This window comes from Brassica napus, chromosome A3 (genome assembly GCF_020379485.1).
Source record: "Brassica napus cultivar Da-Ae chromosome A3, Da-Ae, whole genome shotgun sequence".
NCBI classification, from domain to species: Eukaryota; Viridiplantae; Streptophyta; class Magnoliopsida; order Brassicales; family Brassicaceae; genus Brassica; species Brassica napus.
In genome coordinates, this window is record NC_063436.1 from 15034008 (window position 1) to 15055431 (window position 21424).

Sequence of the window (21424 nt, forward strand, 5' to 3'; positions counted from 1 at the left end):
GAGTGATAGAGTCATCTCATCTTTACTCTTGTTGGTATTATGTAGCGGAACCGAGACGTGGATGAGAGCGACGTCGGAGCTGCCGCCTTTCACCATCACTGGACGCTGGAATCTTCACAATCCACCGGAGATCTGCACCGTTACCATAAACCCTATAACTCCCACCCAAAACCCTCTACACTTGTTCACGGATCTCATCGCTCTCCGAGAAAGAAGATGGAGGAGGATCGTGAACTCACAGAGAAATTTACAACATATAAATATCTCAAAAGAAATTTTTGAGTTTTGATAAATAAAAGAAATTACAAACTATTTTTAAAATGTTAACATTTTAGTAGTTTTCAAAAATAAATAGTTTTTAGTATTTTTGATAAGTAAGAAAGAGTTATAAGATATTAACTTAGTATTTGGTACTTTTGATTGAAAACAATAATATAACATTGTTGGATATCTTGAATAATTTTTTTTTAAATAATACAAAAGGGATAAAAATGAGATCACTACAGGAAACGTGGGTATTAATAGCTGGCGTTAAACGCTATAAGTTCGTTTTAATAGTGTTTCCTAAAACACTCTGACAGCACCCGTTATCATAGGTCCTCCGACTCTTTTGATAGCAGATTTGTTGTATGCTATAGTTAAATATACAACGATAGCATTAATTTCTTTGCAATTGTTAATATTTATAATAACGTCATAGAAATGTTATTAAACCCCACTAATTTGATTTTTACTATTGCAGTTTGTCATCCATTTTACAGATTTGGCTTTTTTAATTGTAGCTTTTATGATTCCAGTTAATTTTATAAACGCAATTTCTTTTAGAAATACAAAAGAAAATGAAAGTGCAAATTTTACATTAAACATGAAAATTTTACAAATCTACTTCCATCCAAACGTATCAAGTTCAACAAACACCAACAACATAAATTTCCCCATACTCATAACACCAACAACAAAATATCCCCATGTCCACTGATCAGTGTTTTCTTCATATTCATCCTCTGAATTAACCTCATCTTCACACAGATCATGAACTGTGCTCACAAACTCAAGAACCTTGTGCAGCCTGTCACTCTACCAACACGTTAACTACACATCATCTCCATTGCTTGAGATGTCACAGCTAAAGTTTTTGTAAACAAGACACTCGGGACTTGGCAGCCTGTTGAACTTTACTCTTGTAAACAAGACACTCTTGCTCATCACTCTCACCAACTTCATCCAAGATTTCCTGTTGTAAAAAACTATTCACGCCACAAAAGAACTAATAAAAGCCCGGCAACTTCGGTAAAAAAAAAAGAAATGGTTGAGAGATTAACCTGCAACTTTTGCAGTAAAGTTCCACAAGTAAGATCCCCAAGAAGAGGACCTACAGCATTTGTGACCACCATTGTCGTGAGTTCACAAGATACCTGCAGAAAATATCAAAACAAAAGAAGACCATAACTAAACTAAGAGTATAATAGACAGAACTTGACAGTGATTAATGGACATTACACATCAGATTGCAATGAAATCTTAATTAAGAACACAAAGCTAGGAGCAAAGCAAGAAACTCACATAGCTTTTCTTAATCAAAGTTGAAATCTTTTTCCAAATCCAAAAACACATCCTAATCACTCTTATAAATGATTTAACTTCAGAGACAAATAATCAAACCAGCCAGACACTCAGAAATATACACAGCACAGAATCATTGCAGGTTTTTGATTTTAAAAACAGAACAGTTTTGAAGAAACTTTTACAGTGTCAGAAACTGATCAAATCGAAACTCAGATCCTGAGCAGCACATGTTAATTTCGAAATTATCTTACACTTAACAATATCAATTGAAATAAGATCAATCATAAACAGAAACAGATGAATCACTCTTCTCAAACCCAAACAGAAACAGATAACACAGATTCTACAAAACCAAACACAGATCTGATTTCTCTGCGAGAATATGAAAAGTCTAAACTCAGAATTGTGATCAAAGAACTCTATTTTATCAGATTTCAACACCACAAACAACAGAACGATCAAATCTCAGCAGAATATGGAAAGACCAAACAAAAATCAGAGAGAACGATGAAGAGCACTCCCTTTACTGAGTTGCTCTGACACGAAAGGCAGTGGTACCCATCTCTCAATTCGGCTCTAGGCTCGAGTTGATCTGCTTGACATAGAGAAACACGGCGGTTAGGGCATGAGAGAGCAGATCTGCATTCACGGAGAAATCTGGTGGTTACGGCATGAGGAGGAGACTATGCGGCAATGAAAATTGATCTGATTGCAGTAGGCTTGTAAACTTCAGAGAAGAAATTCATCTGATTTTCACTTCTCTTTTGCAAACTTCAGAGAACTCAAAGATAGTAAGGGTGAATGAACGAAGAAGAATGTGCAAACACAATTCCAAAGACGTGGAGAAACAAAATGTTTTAATTGGTCACTCAACTTTTTTCAGTTAATGACATGTCAGCCTCTTAAGATTCTAAAAGTCTGATGTGTCAACACAAGGAAAGAACCTTGTGCTATTATTGTGTTGATTTTTCTATTGTCTATCAATTAGAAAAATTTGAAGCTGAAATCTGTCAAAAACTTAAAGATTTAAACTAGTGATTCTAATCTCGTTGATATTAAATGGCATAATGAATAAAAACGTAATTTTGGGAATATTCGTGCAACGATGTGAGTTTCTTAAATTGTGTGTTTGAGTGTCTGCTCTGCATGTTCTTGAGAGTGTTAAGAGAAATTAAAGGAATCAACGTAAACTATCCAATTGACATTTTTTTTTGCAGTTAGATATTTAAAAAATTGTTCTTTGACACCTAGCAGACAGCCTATTGATATCACATTAATTACAAAAATTATCGCTTCCATTTTCTTAATGATATCCCCATATAATTTTGATAATCAGAGGTTTAATTTTGAGTGTCATTTAATATGTGTAGTTGTGGAAGAAATTAAAAAAAGCAAATCAAGTACACCGTATTACGGTATTCAAAAAATAAAAATAAACAAAGGTTTAACAGATTGTAAACCATAATTATTTTTTTGATAAATTTTATCGGCTATCCGGCTCCGAAAAGAATGCACTTATGGATACAGACTGGAATAATTCGAAAATGTAATATATTGTTTGACTCAAGTATAAATATCTTCCGGCTATTGCCAATGATGAACGATCGTATGTTACGATTCACCATGTAACGCACTTGAGCCGAAACCTAAATCCAAACTGGTCAAATAACGATAATTTAATTTTCAAAAAAATCAAACTTAGAACTAATGTGAATACACACTAAACTTCAAAAAAAAATCACTAGAATACCACCGGTTAATTGTATTATAGTATTCAAATGACTAAAGAGATCAGGTAAAACTTGAGAAAGGTCAAAAGGAATTGCAGCCACCAAAGAAAACGCCTAGAGCCGATCTAAATTATCAAATTTATTTTATTATAAAGTAAAAATTGATGAATACTGTGTAAGAATTAACATGTTGAACAAAACTCTTTTATGACCAAAAATCACCCTTGAAGAGCTGTTTGTTTTGTCATGACGTGTGGGTGTGGTTGACTTTATGATAAGGGTCAAGCTATTATTTAATAATAATTTTAGGCCCTTTCAATAGTCGAAAATCCGAAAACCACACGACCAATCATTTTAAAAGAAAAAAAATCATTTTAAAATGATAGAGAATTTTAAAGGGTTTGAACTAAGATTAAACATCTTCAAATCTCGTGGTTAAACTAGTTTACAATCACGTCATTTTCGATGTGATCAAGTGATATAAAATAAATTGCCAGCTTTAGTTATACTCAATAAACTAAATAGTCTTGTTAGTTGTTTTTTTATTGTTTCTTGGGTATTGAGGAAATTTTGATTTAATAAAAAAGATCTAGGGCTTTGGAAGGTTTAAGAGACTAATCATGGTGTCCACTGTTTCAGAGGTAGATGATTAGATTAAACCCTAAACAAGGTTTGAGTTTCGATGTAATATTTTAATTGCACTAACAATTACTCATTTCAAAATAATGTATATTCTAGAATTTTCACATTTATTAAAAAATACATAAAATTTTGATAATAACTGTATTATTTTCTGTGTTTAACTATTTCATGTTATTTTTAACCAATCAAAATTCAGTAAACACAATTAATGATTTTAAAATTTACAATTTGACATTATTACATACATTGAAAAAGTAAAATACAGATCGTTTAGAAACAATTTTTTTAAAAAAAAACATGGATCTTTCTGAAATGAAGAGATATATAACTATACATAAATATCAAACTATAATTTTTTGTTTCAAAACGAACGAAAGATAATCGATTAAAATGATATATTGGTTAGACTAACTAATAATCTGATGTAGACCAACATTTCTCTTATCATCAGGTAAATCGATATTTCATGCCCATTAGAGCACTAAACCGATGTCTTACCAATTATCGACCAAATATTTAAAATTTCCCATAAAGAGAGCAAGTGGAGAAGTATAGAATGCATAAGTGTCGAAGATCAAACGTGTTCCCAAACATCATTTTGTCATTGATGTCATGTGGCGATGCAACCAACTTGCAACTTACCAGTATTATTTATCACCTACAAGACAAACATCGCGCGACTATTTGAAAATTAATATGTTTTTCAAATAATTCGGTTATATATGTTCTTATCCACATATTTTTTTTTGTAAACATAAAAGGAATTCATCAAAACAGTAGATGTAAAAAAAATTCCACAGATTTGTTGTTCAGGAAGTAAACAAAACGATCTAGGGTTTCTGACTGGCTTGTATAGTTATGTATCTGATTGTGGAATATGAGACTGATAATACAAGGCGATTGTTATAATTTAACATTTAATAACAAAAGTCATGTCATTACATTTCCTTATTCACATAATTTTATAGAAACCTCTAACCAAAACAAAAATGTATAGTTCAAGCAATTAGTAAGATTTTGTTTTCCACAAGTATAAATTTTAGTCGCACTACTCAATAAGTTTTTTCTGGATAAAGTTTGTCATGATTTAAGTCCAACTTCAAATCCATATATTGTCGGTACCATGGTCCAAATTCATCTGTATGCATTTATTGATTTTAGAAATAAATATGGATATTGATTTTATATCAATATGGATGTTGTTGTTGACATGTTGCATCATATACAGTATAGTGATGACAACTACCATTTTAATGGTTTCAATTTGAACGATCTATATAACATACAAATCAAAGCCCAAAATATAGGCCCAATAAAGGTTTAGAATACAAAGGTAATAACAACACTCCTTCTCAACAATTAATTGATTTCCCACCAAGAAAGCAAAGCATAAACAATCTCCTAGGGCATACAAATGTTAAAAGTATTAGAAATTCTTAAAATGTTCTCGCCTCACAATGTAACAACACCATTTCTTCATCAACTGGGTAAAGCCCAAAAGATTACCAATACCATTATGATTAAGAGAAACTCAATCTAGCGGTTCCTCCCCAGCTAGCCTAGCTGCACAACTGCTGGATATAGCCTCTCCTCTGTTCCTTTTGGTGTTTTCAAGCTTAGGTTATTTGTTTTTTTTGCTTTCCAGTTTTGAATATTTGATGGAATAATACATTGTGTTTTTTCATCATCTTTCTTCATATGTTATTGAGAATTTAATCATTTATACTAATTTATCTCTAGTGTGGGATTAGGGGTAGGCACTTTACCCGATATCTGAAACCGCACCCAAACCCGATCCGAAAAACTCGAACCGAAATCTGAACCGAAGTAGCAAAATATCCGAACGGGTATTAAATTAGGAAATATTAGATATCCGAATCCAAACGGGTAATATCCGAACCCGAATGGATATCCGAAGATAACCAAACATATGTATAATTAACTATATATTTCTAGTTTACATCTCTCATTTTATATAAAATATTTATATTGATACTACACATACTTTAAATTCATATGATACATAGAATTACAGAGAAAATGATTTGCTACTCAATTAAAATGCATGTTAAACTTTTTATTTCAAGATTAACAAAAAGTTACATCCGAAATTTAAAAACAATAATCAAATTAATGTCTTTTTTAGTTTCAAAATGTTATGTCCAAATCTATTAACCATTCAATCTATTAAAAATAAAAAATTAGTTATGTAAAAGTTATATTTTTAAATACAAGAAATTTTAGAAATGAAAAATTTTAATTTTTCAAAATCTAAATATCCGAACCTGATCTGAAATAACCGAACCCGAACTAAAAATACCCGAACCCGATCCGAAGTACAGAAATATCCGAACGGATTTTATACCTCTATACCGAAATGCACGAAAATCCGAAATACCCGAACCGAACGAATACCCACCCCTAAGTGGGATCATGTGCATAGAGAGAGAAACTCTATTCAGGAATTCTTAGATGAGACAAAAAGGTTCTGAAAACAGAGGTAAAGCAGAGTCTCTTTGTGTGTTTCAACAAGTTCTGAATCCACTACTACATCTATGATTCACTCTATCTGTGATTCTTGCAACAAGCTAGCAAAAAAGATTTGATTTATAAAAAAAGAAGAAGAAAAGAGGTTCAACACTTATGATTATGTATCAGCAAACAATCTATACCAAACCACGTGAGGGAACCAGACCTGTAATCTGTCTCTCTCGAGATTACTTGCGTTTCTCTTACATGACCGTGCAGACACATTTGTTCATCTTAGGATCATCACCTTTAGGCTTCTTTTCTGTTCCAAACACAATAAAAGAAACAGTATGTCAAGCCGATAACATATTTTGAAGCTTAAAGTAGAGGCTGTCTTGTTTTTAATTTACCTTTTTCAGTAAGCAGAGGTTGGATGATAACGTGCATTGTGGTGACAGCACCTACGAGATTAGAGACGGGGTTTCGGTAGTCTTTAACAGTCTTGTTGTTGTCCAAAACTTTCCCTGCGCTTATCAACTTCACCTCTTTCACTGTCTTCGGCCCGTTTTCCTTTTCTAGCTCGAATCAAAACACATACAGAACAAAATACAAATCGGATGACCACTCAGTAACTAATATTGTTGAACACACAGGTTCATATTAATTAGTATTATGGATACTCAGCGAGTCTTCAAACATATGTAACCAAAACCATCATTATTCTCGATTAGTTAGTGACAACATAGAAATGATAAAATCTTTTATACCAACTCTAGTTGAATTTCATTAGCAAAAAGATATCCTAAAGGGTGACATGATGATTCTCATAAGTAATCATCAACCAAAGCCATAAACCATTGTTCCAAGAAACATTCAAGCCTTTTACAATCTCATTCTCAGGTAAGCAGGCATATAAAAACTGACCTCTTGGCCATTGAGAAATAACAGTTTCCTTCAAGGCGGAAACAGTTGTAGCATCAGGAAAAGCTTTAGGGCCGATATCAGAACCATCAGTTAGCCTAAACTTGATCTCTAGTTGATTATCAACTTCTGCCATCTCTATTTTAAAAAAAAAAGTTAAAAGAGTGTAGACTTGGGCACTTTGTCAATGTAAGAAAATCCCCACTGGACCTTCTTTCCTCGTTATTCTTCTACCTGCTATGTGTAGAAATAACGGATTTGTTTTTTTTTTATTTATTTAATAAATTGTTAGCGAAGATGAACAAGAAACCTGAAGAATAATAAGGGGTTAAGTAGATAATCATTTTGACAGAATCTAATTCATAAATGGATCGCATGCAACAGAGCAATAAACAGAGGATTTTAAACAGAATAACACACATGAATATATATATCATCGTAATAACACGAATGTTAAAAGATCAAGAAATCAGAAACATTTAATCAAGAAATAAGTATGAGATCCTCAAAAGAGAAAGAGGATCTGCTAAATCTACGAATCCAGATTTGAAATGAAGAAAAAGAAGGTGAACTCTTACTTGGCTCTGTGACTGATCTGAGCCAATGAATCTAAAGGAAAGACAAGAACACGCATCAGAGAGAGAGAGTTGGGAAATGAGATGAGGAGATGACGTGAGTGTAGAGAATCAATGGCGGTCAAAGCTTCCACTTTTCTCTCACATTCTTCCCTTCTATGCGCCTTTGAATTTTCCCATCAGTCCATAAACTACTTTTTATTACCCCCCCCTTTTTATGTGTTCCAAGAATTTCTTACATGCTTTACTTGTTCTGTAATAGTTTTTTTTTCTTACATGTGAAAGCCTTTTGGACAAAACAAGCAGTTAAAACTAAAAAAAAAAGAAGAATACCTTTCTTCATGACATAATATACATCAAAATATTTATCAACTAATATCATGTTCTTTACTTTACCCATCAACATCATCAAGTGGTAACCTCGGCATCAAGAAAAGTCTCATGATTGGTGTCATAAATGGGACCTTAACAAAGCAATAATGTTCTTAATAAATTCACTAAACAGTAACAACCAATGAAATCAAATAGTAACTGTCAAAAAAATCAGGAACAAATGTAACAGTCTTGTTGTCGTTGCTCTCCTTTTGGTCTATCAATCATGACCAAAAATCCTCTTCTGGTGTGTCCCATAAACCTTTTTTTTTTCTTGTAACAGATCCAACAATTTGGAATCTCTAATCGAAACCGAAAAGAATCTCAACAAAAGGATACCTTCTATCTTTACAGAAGAATGAATCTTTCTCCTGCAGCTCTGTAACTGGTTTCATCACCCCAGCTAAAATCCGAAAAAAATCTCCAGGTCGCTTCAAGATTATCTGAATGCTTTTCTGTTTGCTATTCCAAGATATGACAACTCTTAATGAAATCATTTGAGTAGTTCACATATTTTGTCCAGAATGGCCTCAGGTGCTCGAACCCTATCTCCAGCCACGGCTTTGATTGGCCATTGTAGTGAATCACTGCAGCTTTCTTCACGTTTTCTAAGTTGGTCTTGCTCTGATATCCTAACCCAAGCATATGCCAAGACGAATCTATTGCCTGAACATGCCCTTTGAATGCAATCAGCGCTGGAGGCAATGTCCCAAGCTTCCACATTGTTAGATTCGACTTCAGATTCTGCACACATCAGTTCAAAACCACAAATCAAACTCAAGGATTTGCCATCATAAACTCAAAAACATTACAAATTTCTCTGACGCTTTACCGCTTTGAGCCAAGAATGATAAGTTTCTCTGATGTTTGTCTTCCTCCAAGTCCGTAGATCAAAGATATTCATTCCATAAGCCCAAGCACATTCTTCCGGATCCAAATGCTGTGAGATAAGAGGGTGAGAGAAATTGAAGTAGGTCCTAAAACGCTTTGACATAACCCACTCGTCTTCTCCTCTACAAGTCTCCACTGCTCCATTTACCTTCCCGTGAAGATCAATATCCCACAGAGGAGATAGATCTCGCTGGATCACTATATCATCATCTAAGAACACCACCTTGTCCAAGTTTGGAAACAGCTGCTCAAAAAGGCCAAACAAACAAGCATTACATTCATATTCTCAATCAATAGGACAGACATCTTTGTTACCTCAGGTAGATATATTCTAAGATGGTTGAGCAAAGAAATGTATTTGGGACTCCTTGATTGCAACTTCGAAGCGAATCTTCTTGGAGTTGTTTCACTGAGGTTTGCACCAGCGATATGATTCCCATGGTAATAGTTTCTGATACCGTGATGGCTTTCCACAGCTTCGAGAACCGGAACATTCTCTCTTGTTAGCCAGTCAAACTGATGAACGCTTTTGACTTCAACGATCGCAGGAGCAACGGAGTTAAGCGCAAACCAAGAGTGCATCCCCGCATAGGTTTTCTTGTCAGTGATAACATGGAAGACAATTTTCTCGGGTTTAGAAGATGATTGAACAGCTGATGAGACCACAACCGAAGCAGCCAAGATATTGTCCGTAGCCAGAACAAAATGGTGGTAAGCGTTGTCTGAGAGAAGAGGGAGGAGCTCAGGGGAAGGAAGCTGTCTTCGAGCGTGAGCATTGGAGGTATACTCATCGGTTAGTCTTAAAGAGAGACAGTGGATTCCTTTTGGAATCGAACTTGCGGCAAAGTGTTTGTTCATAAGTTCCGCAAACTTGGATTCTCTTATATCCCTTTCAAACTTCTCTATCTGTTCAAATCGAATCACATAAACATCAACAAAACTACAATTTAACAATAAATTTCAGAGTGGAGGATGTACCATAGCTCGAAGGACGAGGGAGAATGTTTTGGCATCGTAGTGGTTGTTCTTCATATCGGAAACAAGCTGGCGAAAAGAAGCTGGAAGCTTTAAGCCATCTGGAATATCTTGAGTGCTTACTTCGTTTAGAATTTTGTAAAAGTCTCTAACTAGTCTCTGCTACAACAGAAACATGAGAAAGAGAGAACAAAAAGATGTAAACGATACAGAGGAATCCATCTTGTAACTTGTTAACAAAAAATCGGAAAAGAAGAAATAATCACTCACCTCTGAATCATCTATCCTACCGAGAAAACGTGGTCCTAACCGCCTCCCTAAACAATCTGAAGCAACAGAAAAAAAATGAAAAGACAAAGAAACTTTCATGAGCTCATCATCACATAAGCATAATAAGAAGGGATCTTGGGTTGGGAAGCTAAGCAAATGAACTATATAAGCACAAAGAGAACAGCTTTAAGATTGGTTTTGTCAAAATTTGATTCAGTCCATAAATACCAAGACAAAGTTTGTAGTTGTAACTCCACACAACGCACAACAGAGGAATTCTCCAAAAGACCAAAACTGAGCATGAAACATCATACTAAGAGAGTACAATTGAGACTCAATCGGCTCCATTGAGACGCTAAGTGATTCATTTGTGAGACTTAAAGTGCAAAACTTTGTTGACAATATAGCCATTGGATCCAAACAACATAATGCAAGTGGCAATCTTTTGATTTAACAGCAAAAACTAGCTCATCTAACAACATTCAGGTGCTGGATCCTAAGCAATATGTCGAGATCAAGACCAAACCAATGCCTATACACACTATAACGAATGAAGGGGAAAAAGGAAGGGACTTTAGTTAGTTACCAATGGAGGAGCACTTGTTGACACCTTCAAGGGTGACAAGAGCGGTAACGATGAAGACGAAAGGCAAGAGGAAGGCGAGGATTAAGATAGTGTGGAAGAGAGTACGGTAAGAGATGTGACGAGGTGCGACTTTGATCTTCATCAAATCATTGCTGCTCGATATCGTGATGCTTCTCATGCTTGGCGATATCTGAAGTTGCATCCTCCTCCTCCTTTAACCTGATGATTCCTATCGCATATAACCCTAATCCCAATCCCAATCCCAATCCAAACAACATCACCTCCCCCTGCTCCTATCTCGATCTTCCTCTCAAATCCGACGATGCTCGATTCCTATTAGCTCCTTTGGTCTTCTCCCAGACCGCATTTAGATCTCCGACAACCAGCGATGATCTGAATTTGAGATCTTAAGCAATTCGAGACAAATGAGTATTCCGCGAATCCGTGTTACAGCTAGATATTACAGAGTTCGATCAAAGACAAAATCAATGAGCTGCTTCTTGTCAAATAAGAAGAAGACAAAAAAATGAGAGAAGAACAAAATGTTGAGGCTTTTTTTGTTCAAGTGATTTCGCCGATGGATCTAAAAATTAATACACAAAATCCCAAAACAAAACAAAAAAGGAAAAAAAAAAGTATTTAGAAGATATCAGTTATAAATGGGTTACCAGATTTGATTAAGATTTTTCTATGCTGCTAAAATTGAGTTTGGGATTGGTGGTATCTTGACCTTGAGTTTTTTTTTTTTTTTGTATAAAGCTAATCATAGGTTTCTTCCTACTTTCATGCCCAAACAATAATAATGTTGATAAGAAAGAATTAGGAATAGTACAGATTATTAAAACACAAATTGACAACTCTTAATGTGAAGTAGACAATAAGCTCAGCTACTCCTACTTTTCTTTTTTAATACAAATAGATCTTAGGATTAGCTTAATGCATAATGATTTCTTCAGTTTCTTGAGAAACAAGAAAGGAACCCCAAAAAGTCTCGAGTCTTTTTTTTTTTTTTTTTACTGATCACTAAACCATAGCAAGACTACAATGAAACTGTACAACTTCTAAAAACTAAAGACCTAAAAGTATAGTCTTTACGTATGTTACACTTTACAAGACAACGACAATGGAGTTTCAATGCAAAATTCCAAAAACTCCATTACAGAAAAAAGAGTGGGTGAGGTGAGGGAGAGCTTATCTTCCTTCTTCTTCACTACCTCAGCTCCAATATTCCACCAGGTCAATGTCACCGAGTCATTCTCAACTTCAGCTTCTACTGGCTCTTCTCTGCATCTCATGCTTTGACTTTTCATAATTGTTCTTCATTCTATGAAACGTCTGATGACCGCCGAGAGCTTGATACGTCGAGAAAACCCTCTCACAGAGCCTGCACCTATGCTCATTGTTCATCTGAAAACCCTTACTTGCTGAATTTGAAACTTCAAACACAGCTTCTTGACCCCCAAGTTTCTGCTCTGTATCGTCCAAGCTCACTCTCTCCAATCTAACTTCTTCCCCAAAACTCTCTGCTCCTACCTCATCTTCTTTCATTACCTTCTTGTCCCCCAAGAAACCCAAAAGCTCTTTCGATGTTCCATTAGAATCAGTTCTAATCCCCACAAGTCTAAGCTCATTACTCAAAGACCCAACTAGCTTTTGCTCATTACCCAAAAACCCATCTTCACATTCTCTCTCATTCAACTCTAGCTTCGAAAACAGAGCATCACCACTCTTAGACAACATAATCAGAGACTCAGCGACTTCCAACAGTTCTCCATCATTCCCAAACGCAGAAGAAGAAGAAGAAGAAGACGAAACAGAGAGTGGAGGAAGACTCTTCTTGTACCTGGAAACTCTTTTCGACCTCTTTCTCCTCTGCACACCACCACTGCTGAAGAAACGCAACAGATCCCTTCTCATACATTCGCTCTTCTTCTTCTCTTCTAACGAATGCATAGTTTCGCTATGATTCCTCAGGCACTTCTCATATCGAAACCCTTTGCCACATTCTCCGCAACGAACCAGACGCTTCTTCTTAATCCGCAGAGGTTTCTGGGTTGTTCTCTTCTTCTTCGGGCTCTCCCTCAATCCGTAGTAGCAAAAGATCTCTTCGTAATGATGATTCATCGATTCTCCTAAACGATTCTTCCTCTTGCGAGAGCTTCGAGCCTTCCTGTTGTGTAATTCGAAGATGGGTTTCTCGAATTCTTGATGATCTCCCATCGACGCCAAGCTCGTTGGAACCCAGAGATGATTCGCGAAAAGACTATCACCAATCACTCAAGAACTATGAGCATGGAGATAGCTAAAAGAATCGATTTTTCTTCACTTTCCCGAGAAAACGAGAGTAAGAGTGAGAAGAGAGAGAGAGTGGAGAAACAGAGAGATTAATAAGCGAGGGAAGGAAGGAAAACAAGAACCTTTGGTCTCAGGGAGAAGGTCCGACGTGGCATTTAAGAGGAAACAAGGCCAATATTAGTTTGGGCCCGGCCCAATGGACATTTATAATTATCCAGAGCTCTAAAATCAAATAATTTGAAATAAAACAATTAATCCCGTAATTAACGAACCGTTACAAAATTGCGCCTCCAAAGAAGTCGCAACGGTCACACTTTGCCCTCCATTTTCCCTCCTCTCTGCTCTATCTCTTCTTCCCTACCAATAATTTTGCATCACTCAGAATCCCTAATTGCGATTGAGTTTTTGATTCATCCCTTTCGCGAATCACTACTCTGTCATCATCTCCGATGGAGTCGAAGAACGCTAAACCCAAGACTCTACCGATGGATCCGATCAGATTTCAATCGGATGCTCAAGTTGTTCCAGTCTCATCGGAGAACTCGAACCCTAACGTCTCGCGCGCGAGGATCTCCGGGTCTGCGTCCTCGAAGTCGAGTGAATCTGCGGAGAAGGTTACGAGATCGAAGCTTAATCCTAGCCAGGCGGCGTTTTCGCCACGGAATCGAATCAGAGAGAGGAGATTCGTGGTCGTGAAGAAGAAGAAGAATACGAAGGAGGATTCAGCGTCTGTGGTCGCACGAGTGAACTGTAAGTGTGGAGCTAAGAACATGAAGAAATGCGTTTGTGTTGCATATGAAACTCTCCGTGCTTCGCATGAAGAGTTCTTCAAAAAGCGAGGAGATTCGGAGGTCTCCAGCCAGAATGTGGAGGAAGAAGATGAAATTGATGTTTGTTCGATGAAGAGGAGAAGAGAAAAAGTGCTTGAGGAAGCTAGAAGGAGCCTCCCTGAATATGGTAAAGTGATGCATCTCGTTAAGGCATTTGAGAAGCTTACTTGCTTCCCTTTTGCAAAGGCAAAAGAAGGCAACGAAAAGGAGGATAAGAAGATTAAGAAAGCTCTGAAATGGGAGTTGCCTGGGATGAGCGTGCAGCAGCAAAAGTGTCCAGAGGAAGCTGAGACGGACCAAGTCACATGGAGTTCCTCGTTTTCACCATCTGAGTTGGTTCTAACAGCTACGAATCTGGGACTAGAACAACAACCTCACGCCTCTGTTTCTTTACCATGGGACAACAACAGGTAACCAAATGGAGATTTCAGTTCGAATTATCAAACTATTTTTATGCATACTTCAGTTTTGTTCTGTCTGATTCGGTGATGTTACAGTGTTTCAAGCCTTATTTCAAATGGTGGGAGGAGGAGCAGACGAAATGTAAGTGTGTTAGCTTTCATCTGGTTTTTCTAGACTCTTAGTGATTATCTTGAATATATATCTCTCTCCTTGTGGTTGATGTAGAGCTTGGACTCCTCTGCTTCAATGGGTAGTAGAATATCAAAGAAGAAGCAGGTCAAAGTCACTTCTTTGAAGCCATTCAAACTTAGAACTGAGGTATAAAACTTGGAAGAATCAAATTAAGATATGATTTTTCAGGATGTGATTGTTGGTCTATGTGTATGTAGGAACGTGGACGAATGAAAGAAGAAGAGTTAGCAAAGAAGATACAAGAGATGACGATGGAAAACGAAAAAATGAGAATCCCAATAGCTCAAGGTCTTCCCTGGACAACTGATGAGCCTGAGGTGAGACTATCCTTTGCTTTTTATTAGCATTAAGTTATATCAATACCATATCGTTTATAGAGTTGTTTGATATTGATGTGGTACTGTAAGATGATATAGTGTATTAAGTAAAAAAAAAGCTTTTGACGAAGGTTAATTAAACATTGCATTGTTGTTTTTCTCTGTTTCAGAGTCTGGTTAAGCCTCATGTGAAAGGTATCACAACACCAGTAGACTTGAAGCTCCACTCAGACATTCGAGCAATGGAGCGTGCAGAGTTTGACTACCAGGTAAAAGACCTTGCAATGATTACATTCATCCAATACTTAAGAGAAAATTGCATGTTTCAGTTTTTAGTATAAATCCTCAGCAGTTCGGCTTCATGTTTTGTGGTCGTTTCATTGTACCAGGTTGCTGAGAAAATGAGTCTAATTGAGCAATACAAAGCAGAAAGAAAAGAGCAACAATTGGTAGCAGAAGAAGAAGAGTTAAGAAGGTTGAGGAAAGAATTGATCCCAAAGGCACAACCAATGCCATACTTTGATCGACCATTCATCCCTAGAAGGTAAATAATAACACACTCATTGAGCTCAGTTCTCGTCTTGATAGAAAGATTACAAAGAGTATTCGGACAGATAAACTGTTGTTGTTGTTTGCTATTGAAGGTCGAGCAAGCACCCGACGATACCTCGAGATCCCAAGTTTCACAAAACGCAACACAAGAGATGCTGCAGTACATCTTCTTGGAGTGAAACAGGATCTTACATGAGCGATATCTTTTACCAGCAAGACCTTTGAAAACGCTTTGCCTTCCATTTGCACATTTCTTCACTATCTTTTTTTCTTGTTGCTGTCCTTGTCCATATTATCATCATAAATTGCCAAACAAAAATGTTTCCATTTGAAGAGGCCATTTATGAGTTGCAACTTGCATGCGTTTGTTTCCTCGTTCATTATCAATCTTTTGTTATCATCAGAGTAAAGAGCAAGTAATTCCCAGATACTCAGCTTCATCCTGTAATGGTTTCTATCGTTTGAACCTGCAAGTTTACGTAGCTTGGTTCAAAGCTTATTCAGAAGTTAGCTTTCCGCTAAATCATTTTGAATAATAATCTTATCGTATAGCTGACAATGTTTAGATGTTCAAAGAGACAACAAAAAGATGAACAAGTTCTGAACATTTTAAGAGTAAGTCTTCAGCAATGATATTGATAATAGTTCTTGAGAGTAATAAGACAAAATGACTAAAAACAGAACATTGGTTTCAAAAGTAGTAGAAGAACTAAAAACAAAATTCAGATCTTCAAATTTCAGCTGCAATACGTCCAGCAACCTGGTCCAAATCCCGTTGCCCACTGGAAGTGATTCTTCTTCCTCTGAAGACAACAAACAAAAAGAGTTTGTAACCATCAGCCTCTTTTTCAAAGAAAGATATACAAAGATATGCAATAGATATGTTACCCTTTGGTGTCAATCTCAACAATGTTCATAGTCTCCAACTGCTGGAGGATGTGACGGGCAATGCCACCGCTGCTTTTGCAGAAGTGTGGTGGGCGACTGCCGTTTCTCTTGCTGCCACCATAGATTCTACGGAAAGCACCAACACCAAGACCTCCCCTTAGGTATACCTTCCTTGCCATAGATGCTGCATCATAAAAAGAGAGCATTCTTATAAAAAAGTATATACTTGTTGAGTATTAGAGCGAGACTATGGGAAAGAGAGAGTATACCAGCTCTGATGTAGTACCAATCAGGATCATATGGGGCAAGCTCCTTCAGCTTACCAGTCTTCACAATGTCTGTCCATGGAGGAAGCTCGATCTGCAACGAATGATAGGCATCACATTAATAAATGGTAAAAAAAAAGAGTTGCTTGGGCTTAAATTAATGTTCCCAGCAAGAGGCATTACATTAAGAATTCGAAGCATACGAGCCACAACGTCAGAAAGAAACAAAGTCAAGAAGTAGTAAACAGCTAGTGATGACCATGGCCAATTACAAACATCTTTCAACTAACTTACGGTACAGACAAATCATTCAATCGATCCAATAGACACTAGTACGTGAACAACGACATCATATAACGAATTCAGTATAAAAAAAAAACACTGAAAGCTACAGGTTTTAATTTATTGTTCGCTAAAGATACTAATTCCAATCCGACAACATACTATGTCTTTGTTTTTCAGTTGAATGTAAGAGAAACCATTTACAATGCAATAACAAAACATAAAGAAACTGAAAATGAGAAATGTGAAGACTTTGGTTGATTTAATTCCAAAAAAAAAACGGTTTATAATTTTCGAGCATAAACACAAGAAAGAAGAGCACTAACCTTGCCAGATCGCTTGAGATGAGAAGCGTAAGCCTTGACGAAGTCATGAGGCGAGACGTCTTTCACTGTTTTACCTGTCGCCATGGCTAATTGTTCCACAACAGGAGTTTTGCTCAAACGCAGCTGAATCTCTCTCGCAAAGGAGTAGGGCTTTTAATCTCCCACAAGTTTATATATGTGTCTTCACCATTTCGGCTAGGGTTTTCTCCAAATCCGGGTCTAAGACCCGACCCGTACTAGTGTATATACCTTAATGGGCCTACATTTTTCTTCATAAGGCCTTATTAAATAAGTGTACCACCGTCTACTGCTATAGATGTTAGTTTGAAACTTTAATTGAAAAAATAATTTCCTTCCCCAAATTTTAGATTAATATATTTTTAGGTATGTTATCAACTTTGTAATCATATGCATTGGTTCTGAAGTAATGGAAAATTTAATAACAATCAATTTCTAACAAATCAATAGCAACCAAATGATTTCTATATAAAAATATTTGATAGAATTTGTTAACTCTATTCATCTTTTAAATTTTTCTCAACTTTCAGAATCATCAAGTTTTACAAAAGAATTTGTTCCAATAACCCCTCTGATAAATAAAATGAAGACAAGAGAAACATAAACATGTTCTTAGGGGAAGTTAGCATGTTGTGGAACAAAACAAAAGAGTTTGAATTAGATTCACAACTGACAAGCGAAGGAAAGTGGAAATAAGAAAGACTGAAATAAAACAAACACTTTCAACTATGAGCAAACAAGATATCAGTGATGCCGCGCTAATGAGTCTAACAAGTATAATCTTATTTTTGGTTAGTTCACCTCCATCAACTTCATAAGTTGACAATAAATAAGTTGTTGAGATACCAACTTTGATTACAATATATATTTAACCAATTAATCAGGAATTTGTGATAGGTCCATCAAAATGCATATCAGACCAAATATTTGGTTTCATCTAAATGAGGTTCAATTTAAACTTATTCGCATAAAGCATCAAAACTTAAGAACTAGACAATTCATCAATCTAGAGTGTCCCTCAAACACACAACCACACCAATCAAGTCTTGCACAAATCTCTCCTTGTTCATCCCTTTCTAGTTTGATCTCAGCACACCAAAGTTCTACTTTATTCCGATCAATATCTTTCTCGAAAATCACAACCACTTTCTTATCGTACGTCACCGTGCGTGCACAAGTAGTCCCGCTCAATCCTATCTCACCCTTGACCCTTTTCCAACTCCTTTCTTTTAAATCATAACTTCTTAAAATCTTCGAAGCTGTAGAATAGTAGTACAATACTCCCTCGATAACACATTCACTACCGACCCAATGATAAGATTTTAACACGTCGTCTTTCTCCATTTTATCTTGACTCGGATCATAAACAAAGCCATGCTTTAAAACCCTGAAATAAATCTTATCATCCCACGTCACCGCACTATTAGAATACCAATCGAACACCAGATTGTCTGGTCTTGTTTTGGACTCCCAAGTTTCAGATTTTACGTCAAACACCATGACATCCATGGGCCCCTCTGAAAACACTGGGAAACGTGAACGGCATCCTCCAATGACATATATTTTCTCGTTTATATAGCCAGAGACTGAACTAGCGACTGCCCTTGGCATGTTAGGGAGATGATGATTTGCCGTGTGGAGCGGGCAATCGATGAGTGTTAATGCATTAGATGAGACTTCAAAGCAAGATCCGCCCATTACGTAGATCTTTGAACCAACAGCCACGTAGCTGCCAGACGAAGGCATTGGAGGGAGTGATGGGATAGGGACCAAGCAATAATCTCCACTAGAGTTGATTTTCTGACGTAGAGTATACAAACGGTCGTAATCATCGTCGTGTGAATAAATGGTAACATAGAGACAGCATTCGGTGCGGTCCAAGAGAGATCGTCTCGCGTATAGTTGTGGCGATCCTATAAGAGATCGAAAGAACTTCGAAACCAGAGAAAGTGAGGGATAGTAACGTCTAGGTACACGAGCCACACATTCTATAATAACATCTTCTGGAAGTGAAGTGATCCAACACATAGCCATATGTATCAATCGTCTATATCAACACCTCACTCCAATCCCATAATCTTATATATATATATATATATATATATATATATATTTACAATGATGGACAGGTGGGCTGAAAACATAGGTTATTAACACGTGGTTAGTTTGGATCCACTTATGTGGAGTCAGGATATCTTGTATAATTTTTTTTTTAAATGTAGATAATCCATAAATAGTAAATAACTGTAATATATATATATATACAATTTTTGATGGTAAAAAATATTTGGATAAAATAGTTTTCTGTATTTTAAATGAAAGAAATCTAGATAAATAAGTTTTGATATAAAAAAATTCAACTATATCTAAAAAATAGTTGATGGTCCGCACTTTGTCCAGACTATTATATACACATGACAATTTCTGATTTTATTGTTTATTTTATATAAATTTTAAATTATTAAATTTAAAATTACAAAACTTCAATATTCATATTTGTGATCGATGTATTAATTATTTTGTTTTGTTTCATAGTTTTATTTATGAGATATAAATTTTAGATCAAAATCGTTTCTATATTAATAATAAAATTAGGAATTTTTGTTTTGAAAATTAAACACTTAGTATATTTGTGGACAAAAGGAAAATCTAGCAGCATTGAAAGGATTATAAACAAACACAACCTATAAAACATGAACAAAATAATAATAGGCAATAAATAGTATATATTCTCTATAATTTAGATTTTAGATTTTAAGACAGTGAGACAAAAAAAACACAAAATAATAAATTCCAAAACGTGTGTATGTAAGTTTATTATTTGTTAAATTTTTAATGTTAGTTAATGTTTTCATTCTAGATACAAATTACAAATTTTTCATATTATATCAGATAATTATATAATATTTACTATTTTGGTTTTAGATATATTATTTTGATAATATTTGTGATTTTACGAATCAAAAATTGATTTGATGTCAGTCATGTATAAATACAAATCTATTAATTTTATGTTAGGAATATTATTGTTTGATTTACAAGAATGATAATAATAAAACTAAAATATAAGGTTCCAGATTTTTGGACCGACCCTAGTCCAAACGGATGTAGTCCTAAAATATCTAAAGCCCAAATAAGCTTAATCCGAAATACCAAATTTTTTGGCATATAAAAATAAGTCCAAACCCAATAATTTGCAGGGCTGTGCGGACTGCAGACTTCGGTCTTAATTGACATGTCTACTATAATATCAGTCATTAAAATCATAAATTAAATATAAGCTATACATAATTATATAATTATGATATTATTAGTAGAATTTGTTAATATATATATATATAATTATATATAAGTATAATTATATATACTTATATATATCATGATAAATATATATATAAAAAAAAACAAAATTAAAATAATAGTATATAGTATTTCTCGGTGGAATAGGTTATTATCTTTTATTAATTATCTTAAATATCATGATATATATTAAATAAAAAATTTAATAAAAAAATAAATTAAATTAATAATTTATCCTAAAATCAAGAAAAAGACGACAAATAAGTAAAATCAATTCTCAAATAATAATATAGATATTGATATCTGAATTATCAGTAATAAGATTTTATAACACTTTTACAATTATTTGATAATAACTAAAAATAATTATTTGATAGCAGTTTTATATTTTCTGAAATTTTTAAGAGAAGATAATTGTAATAGGTTATATGACAATAATTTTTCTTTTCTAAAATCTTAAACAAAATTGTAAAGAGCATTTAATATTACTTTTTATATTTTATTGTAAATAAAAAGGAAATTTATAAAATAGAATGTTTTCCTTTTTAAAAAAATCCCAGAAAAATAAAATTCTAAAGATTTATTTAATAAAACATTAAATTAGTACATAAGAACATGTATAATTTTGTCATTGACTCGGTTGGTGTATTTGACTTTCATTTAATTTTAATTTTCATTTAATTTTTTTTTTCAGTTTGTGTTCAATTAAAATGTTTACGTATAGTATTTTCTCTAATCCGAAGTACAAAGTTTATAACA

General features: G+C 34.9%; 6 protein-coding genes and 1 long non-coding RNA gene across 10 annotated transcripts; 1 reads left to right on the top strand and 6 right to left on the bottom strand.

Moving 5' to 3' along the window:
* Window positions 1-838: 838 nt before the first annotated feature.
* LOC125606956 lies at window positions 839-2507 on the bottom strand. The gene is made up of 2 exons (XR_007338198.1): window positions 1323-2507; window positions 839-1234 (listed from the first exon to the last, which is right to left on the bottom strand). It is a non-coding gene; the product is annotated as an uncharacterized LOC125606956 (long non-coding RNA).
* A 3873-nt stretch (window positions 2508-6380) lies between these two features.
* On the bottom strand, window positions 6381-8106 carry LOC106438913 (membrane-anchored ubiquitin-fold protein 1). Of its 3 annotated transcripts, none has more exons than XM_013880207.3 (4): window positions 7907-8106; window positions 7332-7562; window positions 6818-6982; window positions 6381-6729 (listed from the first exon to the last, which is right to left on the bottom strand). In XM_013880207.3, exons 2-4 carry the CDS (start codon window positions 7462-7464, stop codon window positions 6671-6673), a joined length of 357 nt encoding a protein of 118 aa, XP_013735661.1. In that variant the 5' UTR covers window positions 7465-7562; window positions 7907-8106; the 3' UTR covers window positions 6381-6670. The 3 variants fall into 3 exon arrangements, with proteins under 3 accessions (XP_013735661.1, XP_013735660.1, XP_013735662.1); XM_013880206.3 differs by having other exon boundaries at window positions 7332-7565; window positions 7907-8103; XM_013880208.3 differs by having other exon boundaries at window positions 7332-7466; window positions 7907-8047.
* Window positions 6818-11554, bottom strand: LOC106438915 (probable galacturonosyltransferase 13). 2 transcript variants are annotated; one of them, XM_013880209.3, is made up of 7 exons: window positions 10998-11554; window positions 10412-10467; window positions 10145-10303; window positions 9482-10072; window positions 9108-9410; window positions 7907-9019; window positions 6818-6982 (listed from the first exon to the last, which is right to left on the bottom strand). In XM_013880209.3, exons 1-6 carry the CDS (start codon window positions 11197-11199, stop codon window positions 8738-8740), a joined length of 1593 nt encoding a protein of 530 aa, XP_013735663.2. In that variant the 5' UTR covers window positions 11200-11554; the 3' UTR covers window positions 6818-6982; window positions 7907-8737. The 2 variants fall into 2 exon arrangements, with proteins under 2 accessions (XP_013735663.2, XP_013735664.2); XM_013880210.3 differs by having other exon boundaries at window positions 10145-10300; window positions 10998-11551.
* Window positions 11555-11901: 347 nt separating this feature from the next.
* LOC106386211 lies at window positions 11902-13320 on the bottom strand. Its single transcript, XM_013826089.3, has one exon. The coding sequence runs from the start codon at window positions 13215-13217 to the stop codon at window positions 12261-12263; it is 957 nt and encodes a 318-aa protein (XP_013681543.2). The 5' UTR covers window positions 13218-13320; the 3' UTR covers window positions 11902-12260.
* Window positions 13321-13582: 262 nt separating this feature from the next.
* On the top strand, window positions 13583-16031 carry LOC125606957 (protein WVD2-like 4). The gene is made up of 7 exons (XM_048776192.1): window positions 13583-14532; window positions 14620-14665; window positions 14750-14842; window positions 14914-15033; window positions 15204-15302; window positions 15423-15577; window positions 15678-16031. Exons 1-7 carry the CDS (start codon window positions 13742-13744, stop codon window positions 15808-15810), a joined length of 1437 nt encoding a protein of 478 aa, XP_048632149.1. The 5' UTR covers window positions 13583-13741; the 3' UTR covers window positions 15811-16031.
* Window positions 16032-16197: 166 nt separating this feature from the next.
* LOC106438916 (40S ribosomal protein S19-1) lies at window positions 16198-17585 on the bottom strand. The gene is made up of 4 exons (XM_013880211.3): window positions 17348-17585; window positions 16743-16833; window positions 16474-16657; window positions 16198-16388 (listed from the first exon to the last, which is right to left on the bottom strand). The coding sequence occupies exons 1-4, from the start codon at window positions 17429-17431 to the stop codon at window positions 16316-16318; spliced, it is 432 nt and encodes a 143-aa protein (XP_013735665.1). The 5' UTR covers window positions 17432-17585; the 3' UTR covers window positions 16198-16315.
* A 755-nt stretch (window positions 17586-18340) lies between these two features.
* Window positions 18341-19399, bottom strand: LOC106442082 (F-box/kelch-repeat protein At4g38940). Its single transcript, XM_013883813.1, has one exon. It carries the CDS (start codon window positions 19397-19399, stop codon window positions 18341-18343), a length of 1059 nt encoding a protein of 352 aa, XP_013739267.1.
* Window positions 19400-21424: the final 2025 nt, after the last annotated feature.